Consider the following 15,708-nt stretch of genomic DNA (forward strand, 5'->3'; position numbering starts at 1 on the left):
GAGTCGTGTCTCTTCACCGTGGATACACCTGATATACCATGGATTTTACTCACTTTTAGCCATGGTATATAGGTGTTTTTAGATACATTATAGTTGTTTTGGAGTCTTTTTATAGTGTTTTCAGGTTTTGGAGTGATTTGAAGATAAAATGAGAAAGACATGTAGCTGACCATCGAACCAGTCCAACAGTTTGGCTAAGCGCGCAAAGACCAGACTTGGTTCCAGCTGACTTAAAGCCCTAGTCCCACATGAATTACCAAATTGCTCTTGACGAGTTTTAACCTAATATTTATGTGCTCTGCCATTGTTATAGGCAACACACACTTTCATACTTTCTTACACAGCAAGATACTTAGAGTTTTAGGTTTGGAGAGAAGATCCAAGACTTCTTCAGAGATTTGTATCGGAACTCCAAGTTTTGCTACTCCTATTTATTCTATGCAGTTTTATTACTATCTTGTTATGAATTGCTTAGCTATGTTTGAGTAGTTCTCTTTGTTAGATTTAGGGTTCATATAATCTTGAGGGATTAGCCCAAAATATAGAATTACTAAGTTTTTTGGATATCAATCAATTGAACTATTTTTTAATGCTTGTATTCTAGAGTAGCTAACTAGGACCTTGCCTATAGATAATTGGGGCGCAAGCGGAAGCATGGTCCTTTGTCTGATCTAGTTTACATTGTCCTAGGATTGCTAGAAACAAGCGACAACTGATTTAGTTTAACCTTGTGAACAAGTCAAACCCGTGCGGTAAAGCTTGCTAGATGCATTGATTGACGGACTGAAAGGTGTATCGATCGACAATCCATAATTGGTATCGATCAACACTTTTTCAAGACCAACAAGCGACAGCTGAGGTCTTAGATCTAGACAATAGATATTCTAAAAATACGGAAGTTGATCGACTATTCTTTAGTTTGATTTCTAGAATTTCCAACATACTCTTAGTGTCTATACCTCTATAACCCTTATAGTCTGAATAGAAACCCTAATTCTAACGCTTGTCATATCTGTTTAAAAACCTCAATTAAACAACAAATAAAATGCCTTGCTCACCACTGCTTTTTGCCTATACACATGTTTGCCTAGTTTAACCACATAACTACTAGATCTTTTGTGTGCCTTATCTCTCCGTGAATTCAATCTCTAAGTACTACAACTCGACCTCTTATTTGAGAGAGTAAATCACTCCTTAGGGTAATTTGGGTGATATCAACACCTGAGGAGGACATTTGTTGTGGTCCATCAGTGAAGATTTCCATCCATGACGACATAATCGGCACTCCAGGTTTTTAGTCGGCGCACAGCCCATTTCTCGGGAGGCAGTTTGCCGTCTGCAAGATAGTCTATGAAATCTGTTCTCTAATCTGGGGTTGGGTTTTCAGTTTTTTTCTGTCACCAGGTCTTCTTCAATAGATGTTGCTTCAGTTACGGTAGCCAAGATGAGGTTTTTCTCGGTCAAGAGGTCGATGCTTGGTTTTTCGATCCTTTGTATTGGAATCGTGCACTTGACTAGATCACGAAGTTTGCTTCCTAATGCCGCGAGGATGTCAGCGCATACATTCTCTTCTCAGGGAACTTTTGTGAGTTGGAAGATCTCAAATTCCCTTGAGAGTGCTTGGACGAGCTTAAACAATATATGCCTCCAATCATGAGCATCAGTAGGTTTCAATGTTCCACCAAAATACTCCAAAATCCACATACTTCATCTGTCCCATTATCCTGATAAATGTCTCAACATACTTGAGAACCTGCACACTGGAAAGGCGGGTGGCGGTGGTGGGCTCTTAAGAACCCCTGGAATCTGCTGAACGTGGGGCTGCTGACCAGGAATCTGGTGGTTCCCCTGAACCCTAACCGGCGCGGCCTGCTGCACATGAATCTGCAGACCATGCTACACCTGAATCTGAGGACCACACAGAATCTGCTGCTGAGCTGCAGCCATCTGCCTAGCAACTTCCTGAGCAGCGATTCTAGGAGCCTCCTCGGAATCTTGCATAGCTACCTCCTGAGCAATCTGCTGGACTGCCTCATGAGCAGCCTGCCTAGCTGCATCCTGCACCATCTGCTTCAGGGCATCCTGATCGATTGGTGGAACCGCTTGTGGCGGAACCGGGGGCGGCACATGCTCATATCCCATCCTCTCAGGCAGCTCTGGTGGTCTAAGTACGAACAACTCTCCTCTTTGACGGCATTTGAAAGGAAAACAAGAAAGATTAACTTCTGCTGAAACTGAATACAAATATTGTAAAGAATTTTACTACATAAATGTCGAATAAAATAATAAACTATAATCATGATATCTCCATTTACTAATCTCCATTAATCGTCTTCAAACACCATAACTCCAAATCTATATAATTTAATCCGAATAAATGTCGATAAAACCAAACCGGAAGTCTAAAAAGAAAAAAAAAGGAAAACCGCCTAAAAGCACTGATCCAATAACAATCACTCATGCTCGTAAATCTCACCTTAGCCACTGGCTGGAATGATTAACAGAAGATCCAACTGAGGTAAATAGAAAACTTACCGGAAACTCTCCCGAAAATCTCACCAAAATACCGATCGTCAGATAATTTAACATCAACTAGTCACGCGCAAAGAAATAATCTGACTTGATGAGAATAAAGAGAAGGGGTTGAGTTTCTTAAATAGGGGAAGGAGAGGGAAGTTGATTTTCTAAACTTTCAAAGTGGGACAAAGTAAAAGAGTTGTGGGTTTTAATTTTTAAAACAAATGGGCCATCCCTTCTTGGGTCACGGCCGTTAAAGGGTGAGGTCTTGGGTTCGAAGAACATCATGCGCACCAATAACATACCTGTGGGAGTTTAAGGCTCACATGTGAAGGGTTAGGATTAGTGCTCTGCGGGGTCAACCTGGGTCCACGGGATGGGTTGTTACATATACTTGGGATATTATTGGTACTTAGTTCACAGTAGCAGTCCAGGATTTCTTCATCAAAGGGTTTTCTCTCCAGAGGAATCAACTCTACAATCTTGGCATTGATTAAAAAATAATAATTATGCTGCGATGATGGTTTATATGCAGGGGCGGACCCAGGTAAGGTGAGGGTGTGGCACGTGCCACACTCTATTTTTTTTTTGTAAAGATTTTTGTTCAAAATTTCGGTAAATACCCTTATTTTATATGGTTATTATATTATGTATCCCATGTAAAATATTTATATATCCTTACATTTAGTCTTTCTTTCATTATGTGCCCCATGTTTTATAATTTGCTGGGTCGCCCCTGTTTATATGTGATATCTTTCGCAGTTGTTATTTATAAGGTGATCTCAAATCTCATCGCCAATAGGCTAAAACTAATTATTCCCTAGTTTATTGCAGCGAATCAGTCATCTTTTGCCAGTGAGAGGCTCTTGATTGAAAAACTTCTACCGGCTACTGCAGCTGTGCAAGATTATCTCAAAGAGAATATATCATCTCGGTGTGTCATTAAGGTCGATATCTTAAAGGCTTTTGACCATGTTCAATGGAATTTTCTCATCAATATTCTTACATCAATGATCTTTTCCCAATCTTTTATTCATTGGATCTCCTTGTGCATATCTACGACATCATTAACTGTTCAAATCAATGGTGAGCTATCAGGTTATTGTCAAAGTAAGAGAGGACTACAACATGGATGTTCGCTTTTACCTTACCTATTTTTTCATTGTGATGGATGTCCTCTCTAGACTATTGGATAAGGCAGCGAGTGTTCAAGGATTTGGTTATCATCCTCGCTCTGAGAATCTGAGTCTAACACCTTAAATTTTACAGATGATTTGATGGTCTTAACTGATGGGAAAGTGATCAGTTGTAGACATTGTTGTTGTTTTTAATCAGTTATCTAAGGCCTCAGGACTTCAAATAAGCATGGAAAAGTTGACCAATTATCTTGTAGGAACCACAGAGGGGTTCGTCCTGAAAGTGAAAATAGGTTTCTCGTTCATGCTGGCCAGCTTCCAGTGTGCTAAATGAAACAATCATGAAACGCATAGGATTATGAAAAATTGATTGTTATGATATGCATGCAGACTTGAACTCATTGGCTCAGTCCTTTGGAATATCTAGATATTGATTTTCTTGTTTTTTTTGTCACCGTAATGCTTTCATTAGTGAAATCAACAAGCTCTGCTCTGCATTTTTATGGTCTTTTAGCGAATTGAATCCTAGGAAAGCAAAATGGCTTCAGAAGAAGTTTGTGGTCCAAAAGAAGAAGGAGGTCATGGCGTTCGCTCGCTCAATGAAATGAAGAATGTTTCTCTGTTCAAGCTCTTTTGGCAAGTGGTATCACCATCGAACAACAGCTCTGGTTACTACAACACACATATGGAGAGAATGTGGTTTTGTGGAGAAGAGGTATATAAGGCACGGTTCGTCACCTGAAATTGGAATCATATAAAGGTTACTTGGCATACAAGTCTCTGGTTCAATCACGTGACACCAAAATTCCGATTCTGCACATGGCTAGCATGCTCTCAATCATATAAATACGGGAGATCGGATAACTGTTGGACCGTGGGAATTGATGGGAGATTTGTACTCTGTCACCAGCATTTGGATACATCGTATTACTCAACATCTCAAGCGGTGGATGAGAATTGTATAGGAAAACTTTTTATATATGTTTTGATTCTTTGATACCGGATTGTTTTTCTCACATGCCTATGCTAGCCTCGACATTAGAACAAACTACAGACAATAGACTGAAACCAAACCAAGTGCTTCTTCAAAAGGAAAAAAAAACTGCTCAAGAGAATGGATAAGACCATAACATATTGTACAATCTGAGTTATGGAGTGTTGTTTTGTAATCGAATATTTACTTTAAGCTGGTTTTGTGATGGACACACGGGAAAGACAAGGTTGCCAAATCCTAGGTTGGGTATGTATCTTGTAGGTCCGAAATGACTATCGATTCTAGACAACCTCTTCAAAACATGTGTGTCTTCTGCCAAGCTCGGCTAGTCAAAGTTATAATGCCTCATACTAGTTGGAAACGAGCTTGACTATATATTAGACGTTTTTTTAAAACAATATAATAGATGTGTTACTTGATTGATATCAACACACTGACAAACAAAGATCAAGAAAAGGATGGTAAAACACATTACAAGTCTATTGCTTGGATGTCCTATTTTTATAATTCTCCCCATCATGATCAAGTTTCAAGTGTGTCCAGAAATAGAAAAATGTCCAAACCTTCTAAAGAAAATATAGCAAATTACTAAAAATAAACATTTAAACAAAACAAAAGATATCATAAACACTGTTTCGGGAGAACAACGGATTTTTGATGTGTTGTCATTTTTCTTCTCATCTCCGAGAAGGAAAGTCCGGAGATGGGAAGAAAAACATGGTGTTGGTTTATGAACAACAATATAAGACACATAAAAACTTTGATAAGGTACGAAGTTAAAGAAGAAGAAGCTGCATTGATCTTCCCAAAAGATCCTCCATGGTTCAAGGCATGGATGGTTCCAGTGATGATGATTTTTGTTTTCTTTATCGTCGCTGTTGTAGGAATTTGTCGACGTTGTCGAAATTGTCGCCGTGGTGAAAATTCTCCCAGCATCCATCCTATCTCGCAGACCACATAATTTGTTTAGATTTCTTTTCTTATCAAATGTAAATTCCTTTCTGGTGCAATGTGAATTCTACAGTTTCGCCATATATTTTCTGATCACTTTGGTCTAATGAAAGATAAAAGGGAGATTTGACAAAATAGAATGAAAAACCACATTATTTGTCTTCATGATAGAAAACCAACCTTAGTTTGTCCCTAAGTACAAATTTTCTCATAATTCCAAAATTAACCTTTGATTAATTAAATAAAATACAATTTAAAGTTGTTTAAATAGTAGAAACATATTAGGAATAAAAACAAATAAAAATTAAAACTAAATTTTGGTAGAAATAAAAAAAAAATTAAAACAAGAAAAGCTCCAAAATGAACCCTTGATAATATATTCATCATAGAAGAAGAGTTAATGAAAATCAAACACGATGGATAAATCATGTTTTGATTAAGAACAAGTGCTTAATTATGATTTTTATTTTTTGAAAAGAAAATCGCAGGTACACGTTTTAGAAAAGTAAAAAGATTTCCAAATTTTTTTAGAATATTTTGTAGTTGAATTTTTGGAAATATGATTATTTTTATCCGTAGAATGCAGCTTTTACACTGTGTAGAGACCAAATAACTTACGTGTAAGCAGATGATACCATATATAGACTTTTGACTTGTGTCTAGATTTTGTATTCGTCAAAATTTAGAATTTATCATAAAAGTAGAAGCTGAATTCAGAAAAAATGTAGCTACCTTTCGAATGCATAGACTTCCCATTCTGCATATTTAGAATTCAATTTAAAAGTAGATTATGGATTCTAGCGAAAGTAGAATAACTTGTTTAGTCTAGAATTCAACTTTCACCATGTCATTTTTCGTAGAAGATGACATCTTCTTTCCGTAAAACATAATTTAAGTTTTAGAACCAAAAAAATACTGGATTTTTTTTCAATTATGACTCAAAACAAAAAGTTAAACACAAAACTAACTCATGATTTTCTTGAAACTTTCATTTGCCTTATTCACGAAATACCATTCCTTTTTTTTCTTTTTATTCAAAAATGAGTGTTTTACTCTATCATCCTCATCTTCATCAAGTATTTACAATATTTTCATTGTCATCAATACACCAACACACCATGAACAACCAATTTGAAGCTCTTAATTCACCAACGTTTCAATTTTTACTCTTCATATCTCATTACTTCTGCACAGAAACTACACAATTTTCCATAGACACAAAATTTTATAATTTTATTGTCCATGCTACCTTCTGTACTCCTTTCGACAGCTGGTTTAATGTCGAAATTTTATAATTTTATTGTCCATGCTGCCTTGTGTTCTAGCTCAACTGGTAGGTGACAAGATTTTCCATAGAGCAGGCAAAATGGGGTTGTTCCTAATGGAGTTTTGAATGCAGTCCGGTAAGCCCAAAGTGCATTGTCCAGTTTTCTAGACCAATCTTTCCTAGAAATTCCTACGGTCTTTTCTAAGATTTGTTTGATCTATCGATTTGAGACTTCTATGTGGGAACCGAAATTTGCACTGTCGATTTCCGTTTAAATTAGGAAAGTTAGGAAAACCCTAATTTCCCAGAGGTCCTGGATATCTGCTAAACCACACGCCAAGCAATCAGAACACGAAATTAAGATGAGAAAAAATAGAAATCGTAAAAAAGAGCAAAAGGAGTCTTATTCCGAATTCGCGTATGAGCATTACAACAAGGTAGAAGCCTCGGCTATGAGAGCTGTCGGCGAGATTCCTAGTTCTAACAACCTAAGACTGCAAAACCTAGTTGAGTCGCAGCTCGAAATAACAAAAACGGAAAGTTGTCTAAATGCTCTAAGTGCTAAGTTTGCTCTGGAAAAGTTTTCTTTTGTGCCTCCCGCCTAGGACTTCTTATATACTCCTTTTAAGGTAGGTTTGAGCTTTCCTCTTCTACCCTTAAGCCGTCATAACTCGAAAATGGAGATATCCCATTTTTCTCGATCTTCATGATTATCCGCGGAAACTTAACATTTATCTGCGGAATTTTGACATTTATATTTTCTTGCGAACTAAGTATAAACCGCCATAGTATCTATGGGCTTTTCCTTAAAAATCGTAAGTGGGTTTCTAATCACATTTTAGACCAATTTGGGATGTCTTTTGACTCGAAACGTTTATTACAATTTTTATCGATAAAAATAAACTTTCCGCGATTTTTATCGTAAAGTTTATGTGATAACTCAAATAGATGGGAGTGGGAAATGATATGGCTGCGGTACATAGGAGCTAGCATTAAGAAACAGACGAGAATGTACGGATTTGGGTCGTACCCGTTGATCGACGTTCGAGACAGTTCGGTCGCTACGTAGCGACCTGATCCACGCCGGATCGGTCGCTACGTAGCGACCAAACAAATGGCTTGGTCGGTCGCTACGTAGAGACCAAATATTTTGCGGGTCGGTCGCTACGTAGCGACCAAACAAATGGCTTGGTCGGTCGCTACGTAGAGACCAAATATTTTGCGGGTCGGTCGCTACGTAGCGACCAAACAAATGGCTTGGTCGGTCGCTACGTAGAGACCAAATATTTTGCGGGTCGGTCGCTACGTAGCGACCAAACAAATGGCTTGGTCGGTCGCTACGTAGAGACCAAATATTTTGCGGGTCGGTCGCTACGTAGCGACCGACCGAGTGGCTCAGTCGGACGCTACATAGCGACCGGCTCGTTTCGGACCGGTCGCTACGTGGCGACCTTGTTTGGATCCTTTTCCGATGTTTTATGAACGTGTTTTGGACAATGGGTGTTTAGCTTCCATGCATCAACCGAGATTAGTGCAAGATTTCTCCCCAAAGTTCCTTGTAACGATTTCTTTACGAAGAATACTTTTCGTAAAGACATTCATGCTGACTTTTACGGATATTTGGATGTTAACTTCGTCGTGTCCGTTTTTGACCCCAACAGTTAGAGTGCGGTTTGGCGAGTTAGGCAAGATTGGTAAGTCAGATAGAGTTTACATTCAAAATTCTGTGGAAGAATATCGACGAAGAAATATATATATATATATATATAATAAATCGAAATCTTAAGCTCATAATTCTATAAGTAGTGAGCTCCCATCTTTCATTCCCTTCACACCTTCCTCTCTTTCCAAATTCTCTCTAGCTTCTTTTCACACTTTAGCTCTCAAGATGTCTTCCTCCCAAAAAAGACAAGAAGAGTTCTGATGTTGAGATGGTTGAGGCCTCCTCCCAGGCGCCGGAGTCAACCCCTTCCGACAATGCTCCAGCTTGTGTCGCCGGCTTCCTTTCTTTCCGAGAGAAGATGGCTCGTCGTAAAGCTGAGAAGGAACCTATCCATGTTTGCGCCGAGCCTCCGTCTTCTCCCGCTCTGGTTGTCATTCCAGTCATCGATCCTGTGGGTCAGGCTCCGCAAGATGCGGGGGAACAGTCCGGGACGGGCATTTTTTGTGTTTTGGATGCCTCGGCCCAGCCTTCTGGTCCATCTACAACTCCGATCGTTGTTGACGTTAAGGAGAAGGTCATTGAATCGATCCCTCCGCCTCAAACCAGAAAGGAAATCGTTCTAGCGTTGCGTGCTCCCAGTGCTACTCCAGCTGTTCCAGCGAGGAGTCGGAAGAGGAGGTGTACAATGGGCAACGATGGGGAGCCTTTGCATCCGGAAGGGTCGAGCCTAGCGTTGGGACTTCGTGGAAAGGTTTGTTCTTTACTTTTGCTTTTTATTCTTAGAGTGTTGGATTCTGTTTAGCCCTGTTTTGCTTTGTATCTCTAATTGTTATCTTATCTCACAGTTTGTGTCGCTGATCGATGGGATGAGCAGCGAATGCGGCTCCGAGGTCGGTCGTCTTGCAAGAGATCTGACAGAGACGCAGGGCAAATTATCTGAGTCTGAAGCCATGCTAAAAGCTGTCGAGGATTCTCATTCCGCAAAGGTGTCTAAGATCGAGGTTCAGATTGGGGAGCTCGAGAGGGACCTTGGGAAGACAGCGAGTTCTTCGCTTAAGGAGAAAAAGGCTAGGAAGACCAAGTCCTCGGAGGTACGTCGACTTCAGCGTCAGATTGAAAGTGGTGAAGGGTCAACGAACCGTGGGATCGAGGAGGCCAAGGATGTACTCCACCTTGAGTTCCAGACCCGTTTAGCGAAGATCTCCGACTTTCTGGGCTCCCTCGAGTGCATTCGCAGCAGGGATTTAGCCCTAGCGACTATCGATGGTGGGATGGCTGTGGTTCAGGCACTCCAGGGTGAAACCCCTTTCCTTAGAGGCCAAGGAAGCCAGGTTTTCCGCTTGCAAGGGAGGTCTGGCAGCCGTGGACGGGAGTTTTGACCTTATCTTGGCTGACCTGAAGTCAGAGTGTTTCCTTCCGATGTGTTCAGAAGACCCAGAGGAGCAAAAGCCTGCGGTCGGGGAAACGGAGGCGGTGCGGCCCCAAGCTTGGACGAGGCGATGGGTGAAGGGGAGGTTTAGATTCCAGATGACGATCAAGGTTACGATCTCGCTTGAGAGATTTTTTTTTGTTATGAATTAGTACATGCTATGGCCTTGTATGGCCATGTTTATGTTTTGGAACTGGCCGCTTGTGGCTTTCAATCCCTACCGTTCTGCGGCTTTTCATGAATGGATGATCAGTTTGCGTTTAGATGTGAGTTATTTGGATGGTGTAGAAGGAAGATTATGAGTTGTCATCTCATACCTTTCTCCGCGGTGAGATGCTAGATTCGTGATCCGTTTCGAGAGTTTTCCGCAAAATCAGGATTTTGCGGGATATCTGAGGACGTTAAATGTAAGCATAGAGGCCTGTTTTAGGATCTCGTATCTTTGATATCATACCTTGAGATCTTAAAGACCAGTGTGCTGGGTTTAGGGCAAGACCTAGGTTTACTTTTGGCTTTAGGGGATGCAATGACTAATTCGACTTACGTATCCCGTTACAGTTTCGACCTGATTCCATACCGACTTAAAGTCCGCGATAGGTTCTCGGCTTATATGACTGTCTGCTTGGAATCAAGCATCTCTCCAAGGACAATTTTTAAGTCTCCTGGAATTGCTGACCAAAATTTCGGATTTTTTTATAGCGCCATTACCCTTGTGTCGGATGTATAAGAGTCATCTTTCTGAGATGGCTTAGTCTGTTTAGGACGTTGGGAGTTTGATGGATCTTCGCGAAGAGTACGTGTTTGAGAGGATGTTAATGCGTATGATAGTTCCTTTTTTTAGAGACTAGGATTTCGTTTATGTGATGTTTGGTGGGAAATAGTTTCTTAGGCGTTTTTTGCGACGTCTCGCAATGCCAAAGGTTGATTTTTTCCTAGTGACTAGTGAATTTGTGAGTTCTTTTAGGACTCGAATATAATTTGTGGATCAAAGATTATCGTGCTGGTTTGTGGTTGTTGCGTTGGAAAAGTTTTGAAAATATCGTGTGCTATGTCAGATATTTTAATCTTGGGAGTATACGAGTAAACGTATACATACCCACTCCCCCCCCCTTTTTTAGAGAGAGGGACATCTGAATTTGTCTTTCGACAAACTGCCTACGTACTCCTTTCGGAGATCAAGTTGTCTCGTAGTTCAGTGGTTGCAAAGCGATTTGTTTAGAGATAGTATTTTTTGGGATGCATTGCGTTCCAAGTCCTTGGAATTTTTACGCCTTGCATGTTGGCTATCTCGTAGGAACCCGGTCGAACAATTTTTACGATCTTGTAGGGTCCTTCCCAGTTTGCTCCAAGTTTTCCTGCATTTCGCTCAGCGGTGTTTTGGAAGACTTTGCGCAGAACTAAATCTCCTTTGTTGAATCGGCGATTTCGAACGTTGGAGCTATAGTATATTGCGGCTGCATGTTGATAATTTTGAATTCGGACAAGCGCTCGATCCCGATGCTCGTTGATGAGGTCGAGATTCTCTAGGATCATGGCGTTGTTGAGCTCTTCTCGTTCGGGAAGTAATCTTCTTCGGACGCCGGGAAATTTGACTTCTGCGGGAATCATGCATCATGTCCCGTACATGAGGGCAAAAGGCGTTTCTCCTATTGCTCGTCATGGGGTCGTACGATGTGACCAAAGGAATCCCTTAAGTTCCTCTGCCCACCTGCCTTTTTTAGCGTCTAGACGTTTCGTGAGTCCGTCTAGAACAGTCTTATTGATTGTCTTGGCTTGACCGTTGCATTGTGGATATCTGGGGGTTGATTTTTTTAATCGTATCTTCCATTTTTCGCCGAATGCTTCGAATCTGGTGCAGATGAATTGAGATCCGTTGTCAGTTACGATCTCGTAAGGAACTCCATGTCTACAGATAATGTTTTTCCATACGAAATTTTCAACTTGGACATCTTTTATACTTGCGTATGATTCCGCCTCCACCCACTTTGAGAAGAAATCAGTGAGGACTAAGAGGAAACTCTTTTGCTTTGAATTGTGAAGGGGTCCGACGATGTCCATGGCCCAATGCATGAAAGGATACGGTGACGTGATGGAAGAAAGAACTTCTGCTGGTTGTCGGATGGTCGGAGCATGACGTTGGCATTTTTCGCATTTTCGTGCGAATTTCTCACAATCTCCGATCATCGTTTGCTAGTAGTATCAGTGGCGTTTGATCTTCACTGAAAGTGACCTTCCACCGGAGTTGTTTCCGCAGGATCCCGAATGGACTTCTTCCATAACTTTCTCGCTTTTTCTCCTTCCAAACATGTCATGATTGGTCCGGAAAATTTCCATTGGTAAATTTCCCGTCGACTGTTACATAACACGCGGCCTGGGTTCGGATTTTGCGGGCTGCCCATTTTTCGGCAGGTAATTTTCCGTCGATGATGTAGGCTCAAATTGTTTCCAGCCATGGCGTATCGCACCCGTAGTCGAATTGTTCCGATCTTTCCTCTGCCTGTAGTGCGACCTCCTCTACATCGTCGTCTTGATCCCTGTTGAGGTTGAAAATGACTGGTGGTCCGATACTCGGGTGTTCAATGAATTCGACCGGAATCACTCTTTTAAGACCTGGATCTGAACTTGATGCCAGGTCCGCGAGAGCATTGGCTTGGACATTTTCGGAGCGTGGGATTCACGTGAGAGCGAAACAGTCGAAATCTTGAGCTAGATTCTAGACTAGTTTGAGATATGCATCCATCCTTTCATCCCTTGCTTCGTATTTTACGCTATATTGACTTGCGACTAGCTGAGAAACACAGTAGGCATGGAAGTTGCATATCTTCAATCCGTGACCTAATCATAGTCCTGCAATGAGCGCTACATATTCGGCCTCGTTGTTGGACGCGTGAAATTCCAGTCTAAACGATTGTTCTAGGATTTCACTGGTTGGTGACGTGAGGTGAATTCTGATGCCCGATCCTTGCTTAGATGATGATCCGTCGACGTGAAGGACCCAGGTCGAATTTGGTTCCTTGTTAGTCACGGTTCCCGTCGGTAGCTCTACCAAAAAGTCTGCGAGTGCTTGGGATTTTGCACTCGTTTTTGGTCGGTATTCTATATCGTACTCACTTAACTCTACTGCCCACTTGGCTAGTCTTCCCGACTGGCTTGGACTATGCAAAATCGTCCGTAGAGGGAAGGTCGTGAGGATGACGATCGTGTGGGATTGGAAATACGGTCTCATCTTTCGTGCCGATGTTACGACCGCATATGCAAGTTTTTTCATTAGCGGATACCGTGACTCAGCATCTAGCAAAGTTTTGCTTATGTAAAAAATGGGTTTCTGTCCACCCACCGCGCTCTTCTCTGATCGGGACGCCGCTTACGGCTGTTGCTGGTATTGCGATATATAAGAACAAGGGTTGTCCTTCGACAGGTTTTGCGATAACCGGAGGAGTGGTCAAGTAGCGTTTCAGCTATTGAAAAGCGTTTTCGGACTCTTCTGACCACTCGAATTTTTTTTTCCCCCGTAGGATATCGTAGAAAAGTAAGCATTTGTCCGTTGATTGCGAGATGAATCGGTTAACTGCTGCAACTCTCCCGGTTAATCTCTATACTTCCCACTTGTTTTTGGGCGAAGCCATCTCGATCAGTGCATCGATCTGTTTTGGATTAGCTTTGATACTGCGGTACATCACTAGATAACCGAGGAATTCCCCCGACGCTACGGCGAATCTCCATTTTTCCGGGTTAAGCTTCATGTTGTGCAAGTTTAGTCACGTGAAACATTCCTCAAGATGAGACACGTGATCTTCCGCATGGAGGGATTTGACGAGCATGTCGTCGATATAGACCTCGATAGTTTTGCCGAGTTGTTCGGAGAACATCTGGTTCACGAGTCGTTGATAAGTTGCGCCGGCGTTTCTGAGGCCGAAGGGCATCACCTTGTAGCAATAAGTTCCGCGATCTGTAATAAATGTAGTTTTTTCGTGATCGTCGGGGTTCATCATAATTTGATTGTAACCCGAAAAGGCATCCATGAAGGATAAGAGTTCGTTTCCCACTGTTGCTTCGACCAATCGATCGATGTGTGATAAGGGGAAGCTATCCTTTGGACAGGCTTTGTTAGGGTCAGTAAAGCAAATACAGCCTCGCCACTTTCCGTTTTTCTTCTTGCCCACTACAGGGTTGGAAAGCCAGTCTGGGTACCTTACTTCTGTTATCGATCCGACTTTAAGCAGTTTTTTTACTTTGTCATTCACCGCTGTAGTGCGCTTTGGTCCCAACTTTCGTCTTTTCTGTTTGACTGGTTTGAAGGTTGGATCGATATTCAGCTCGTGGCAGGTTATGTTGATGTCAATCTCTGGCATGTCTTCCGCAGCCCAGGCGAACGCATGGAGATTCTTTTTTAGAGGTTGGCTCCGATCTCGATGCATCATTCGGGGATTGCTTCGTCAAGACATACTGATACCACGGGTTCGCAGGTCGGCTCGCGCTTTTCTTCTTGGATCTCAGTTTTCAACAATTGCCTGAAGAGTTCCACCGAATCTTGTTCTTGGCTTTTTTTGTTAGAGGCCAACTTTTTCCTATGAGTGGTCTCGGAATCCGATTGTTTTCGTTTTAGTTATGCGGCGAAGCAGACTTGTGCCACCCTCGGGTTTCCCCAGATTGTTTCGATTCCGCGAGGGGTTAAGAATTTGAGGCAAAGATGGTACGTTGATGGAATTTCCTGCATAAGATTCAACCATGGTGAGCCCATGATTACGTTGTATGATGCAGGTCGGTCGACAACTAGGAACTCTGCGATTTTTTCTATGGTTCCAGCTTTGACTGTGAGGTTAATTGACCCGAGAGCCATAGTGGTCTCCCCTCAGAGTCCTACTAGTGGGCTAGGGTTTTCCGTGATTTCGGACGGGTCAGTCTTCATTCTTTCGAGGGTGTTTTTGAAAATAATATTAGCCGAGCTTTCAGTATTGATTAGGACTCTCGCGACGTCGATGTTTTGAAACGTCAACTCGATGACAAGGAGATCGTTGCGAGGTTTTGTCTGGTTGACCGTTGCTCTCCCCTTAAGAGAGATGACGTTTGTATCGGTTGAGTCCCGTATGTTCTTTCCATCGTCAATTGTCATATCTGATTGGGTGTTTTGCGGCTGAGGGTTAGACTGAACCGTAACCCCCCCTCCTTCTAGCGCCAAACTGTGGGAACCGAAATTCGCACTGTCGATTTCTGTTTAAATTAGGATAGTTAGGAAAAATCTAATTTCCCAGAGGTCTCGGATATCTACTAAACCACACGCCAAGCAATCAGAACAAGAAATAAAGACGAGAAAAATAAGAAATCGTAAAAAGGAGCAAAAGGAGTCTTATTCCGAATTCGCGTATGAGCGTTACAACAAGGTAGAAGCCTCGGCTATGAGAGCTGTCGGCGATATTCCTAGTTCGAACAACCTAAGACAGCAAAACCTAGTTGAGTCGCAGCTTAAAATAACAAAAACGGAGAGTTACCTAAATGCTCTAAATGCTAAGTTTGCCCTGGAAAAGTTCTCTTTTGTGCCTCTCGCCTAAGACTTTTTATATACTCCCTACAAGGTCGGTTTGAGCTTTCCTCTTCTACCCTTAAGCCGTCATAACTCGAAAATGGAGATATTCCATTTTTCTCGATCTTCATGATTATCCGCGGAAACTTAACATTTATCTGCGGAATTTTGACATTTATCTTTTCTTGCGGACTAAGTATAAACCGCCATAGTATCTATGGGCTTTTCCT

General features: G+C 41.7%; 2 protein-coding genes across 2 annotated transcripts; one reads left to right on the top strand and one right to left on the bottom strand.

Annotated features, from left to right (window-relative positions):
* Nucleotides 1-5,305: 5,305 nt before the first annotated feature.
* On the top strand, nt 5,306-5,672 carry LOC106326615. The gene has a single exon (XM_013764542.1). The coding sequence runs from the start codon at nt 5,351-5,353 to the stop codon at nt 5,606-5,608; it is 258 nt and encodes an 85-aa protein (XP_013619996.1). The 5' UTR covers nt 5,306-5,350; the 3' UTR covers nt 5,609-5,672.
* An 8,043-nt stretch (nt 5,673-13,715) lies between these two features.
* Nucleotides 13,716-14,375, bottom strand: LOC106324119 (RNA-directed DNA polymerase homolog). Its single transcript, XM_013762140.1, has one exon. It carries the CDS (start codon nt 14,373-14,375, stop codon nt 13,716-13,718), a length of 660 nt encoding a protein of 219 aa, XP_013617594.1.
* Between the last annotated feature and the right edge of the window lie 1,333 nt (nt 14,376-15,708).

This window comes from Brassica oleracea, chromosome C2, assembly GCF_000695525.1.
Source record: "Brassica oleracea var. oleracea cultivar TO1000 chromosome C2, BOL, whole genome shotgun sequence".
Taxonomy (NCBI): Eukaryota; Viridiplantae; Streptophyta; class Magnoliopsida; order Brassicales; family Brassicaceae; genus Brassica; species Brassica oleracea.

What these genes read in the sequence shown, in the direction of transcription:
- LOC106326615 (XM_013764542.1), top strand. Translation starts at nt 5,351, where the DNA reads ATGGGAAGAAAAACATGGTGTTGGTTTATGAACAACAATATAAGACAC.
- LOC106324119 (XM_013762140.1), bottom strand. Translation starts at nt 14,375, where the DNA reads ATGCATCGAGATCGGAGCCAACCTCTAAAAAAGAATCTCCATGCGTTC.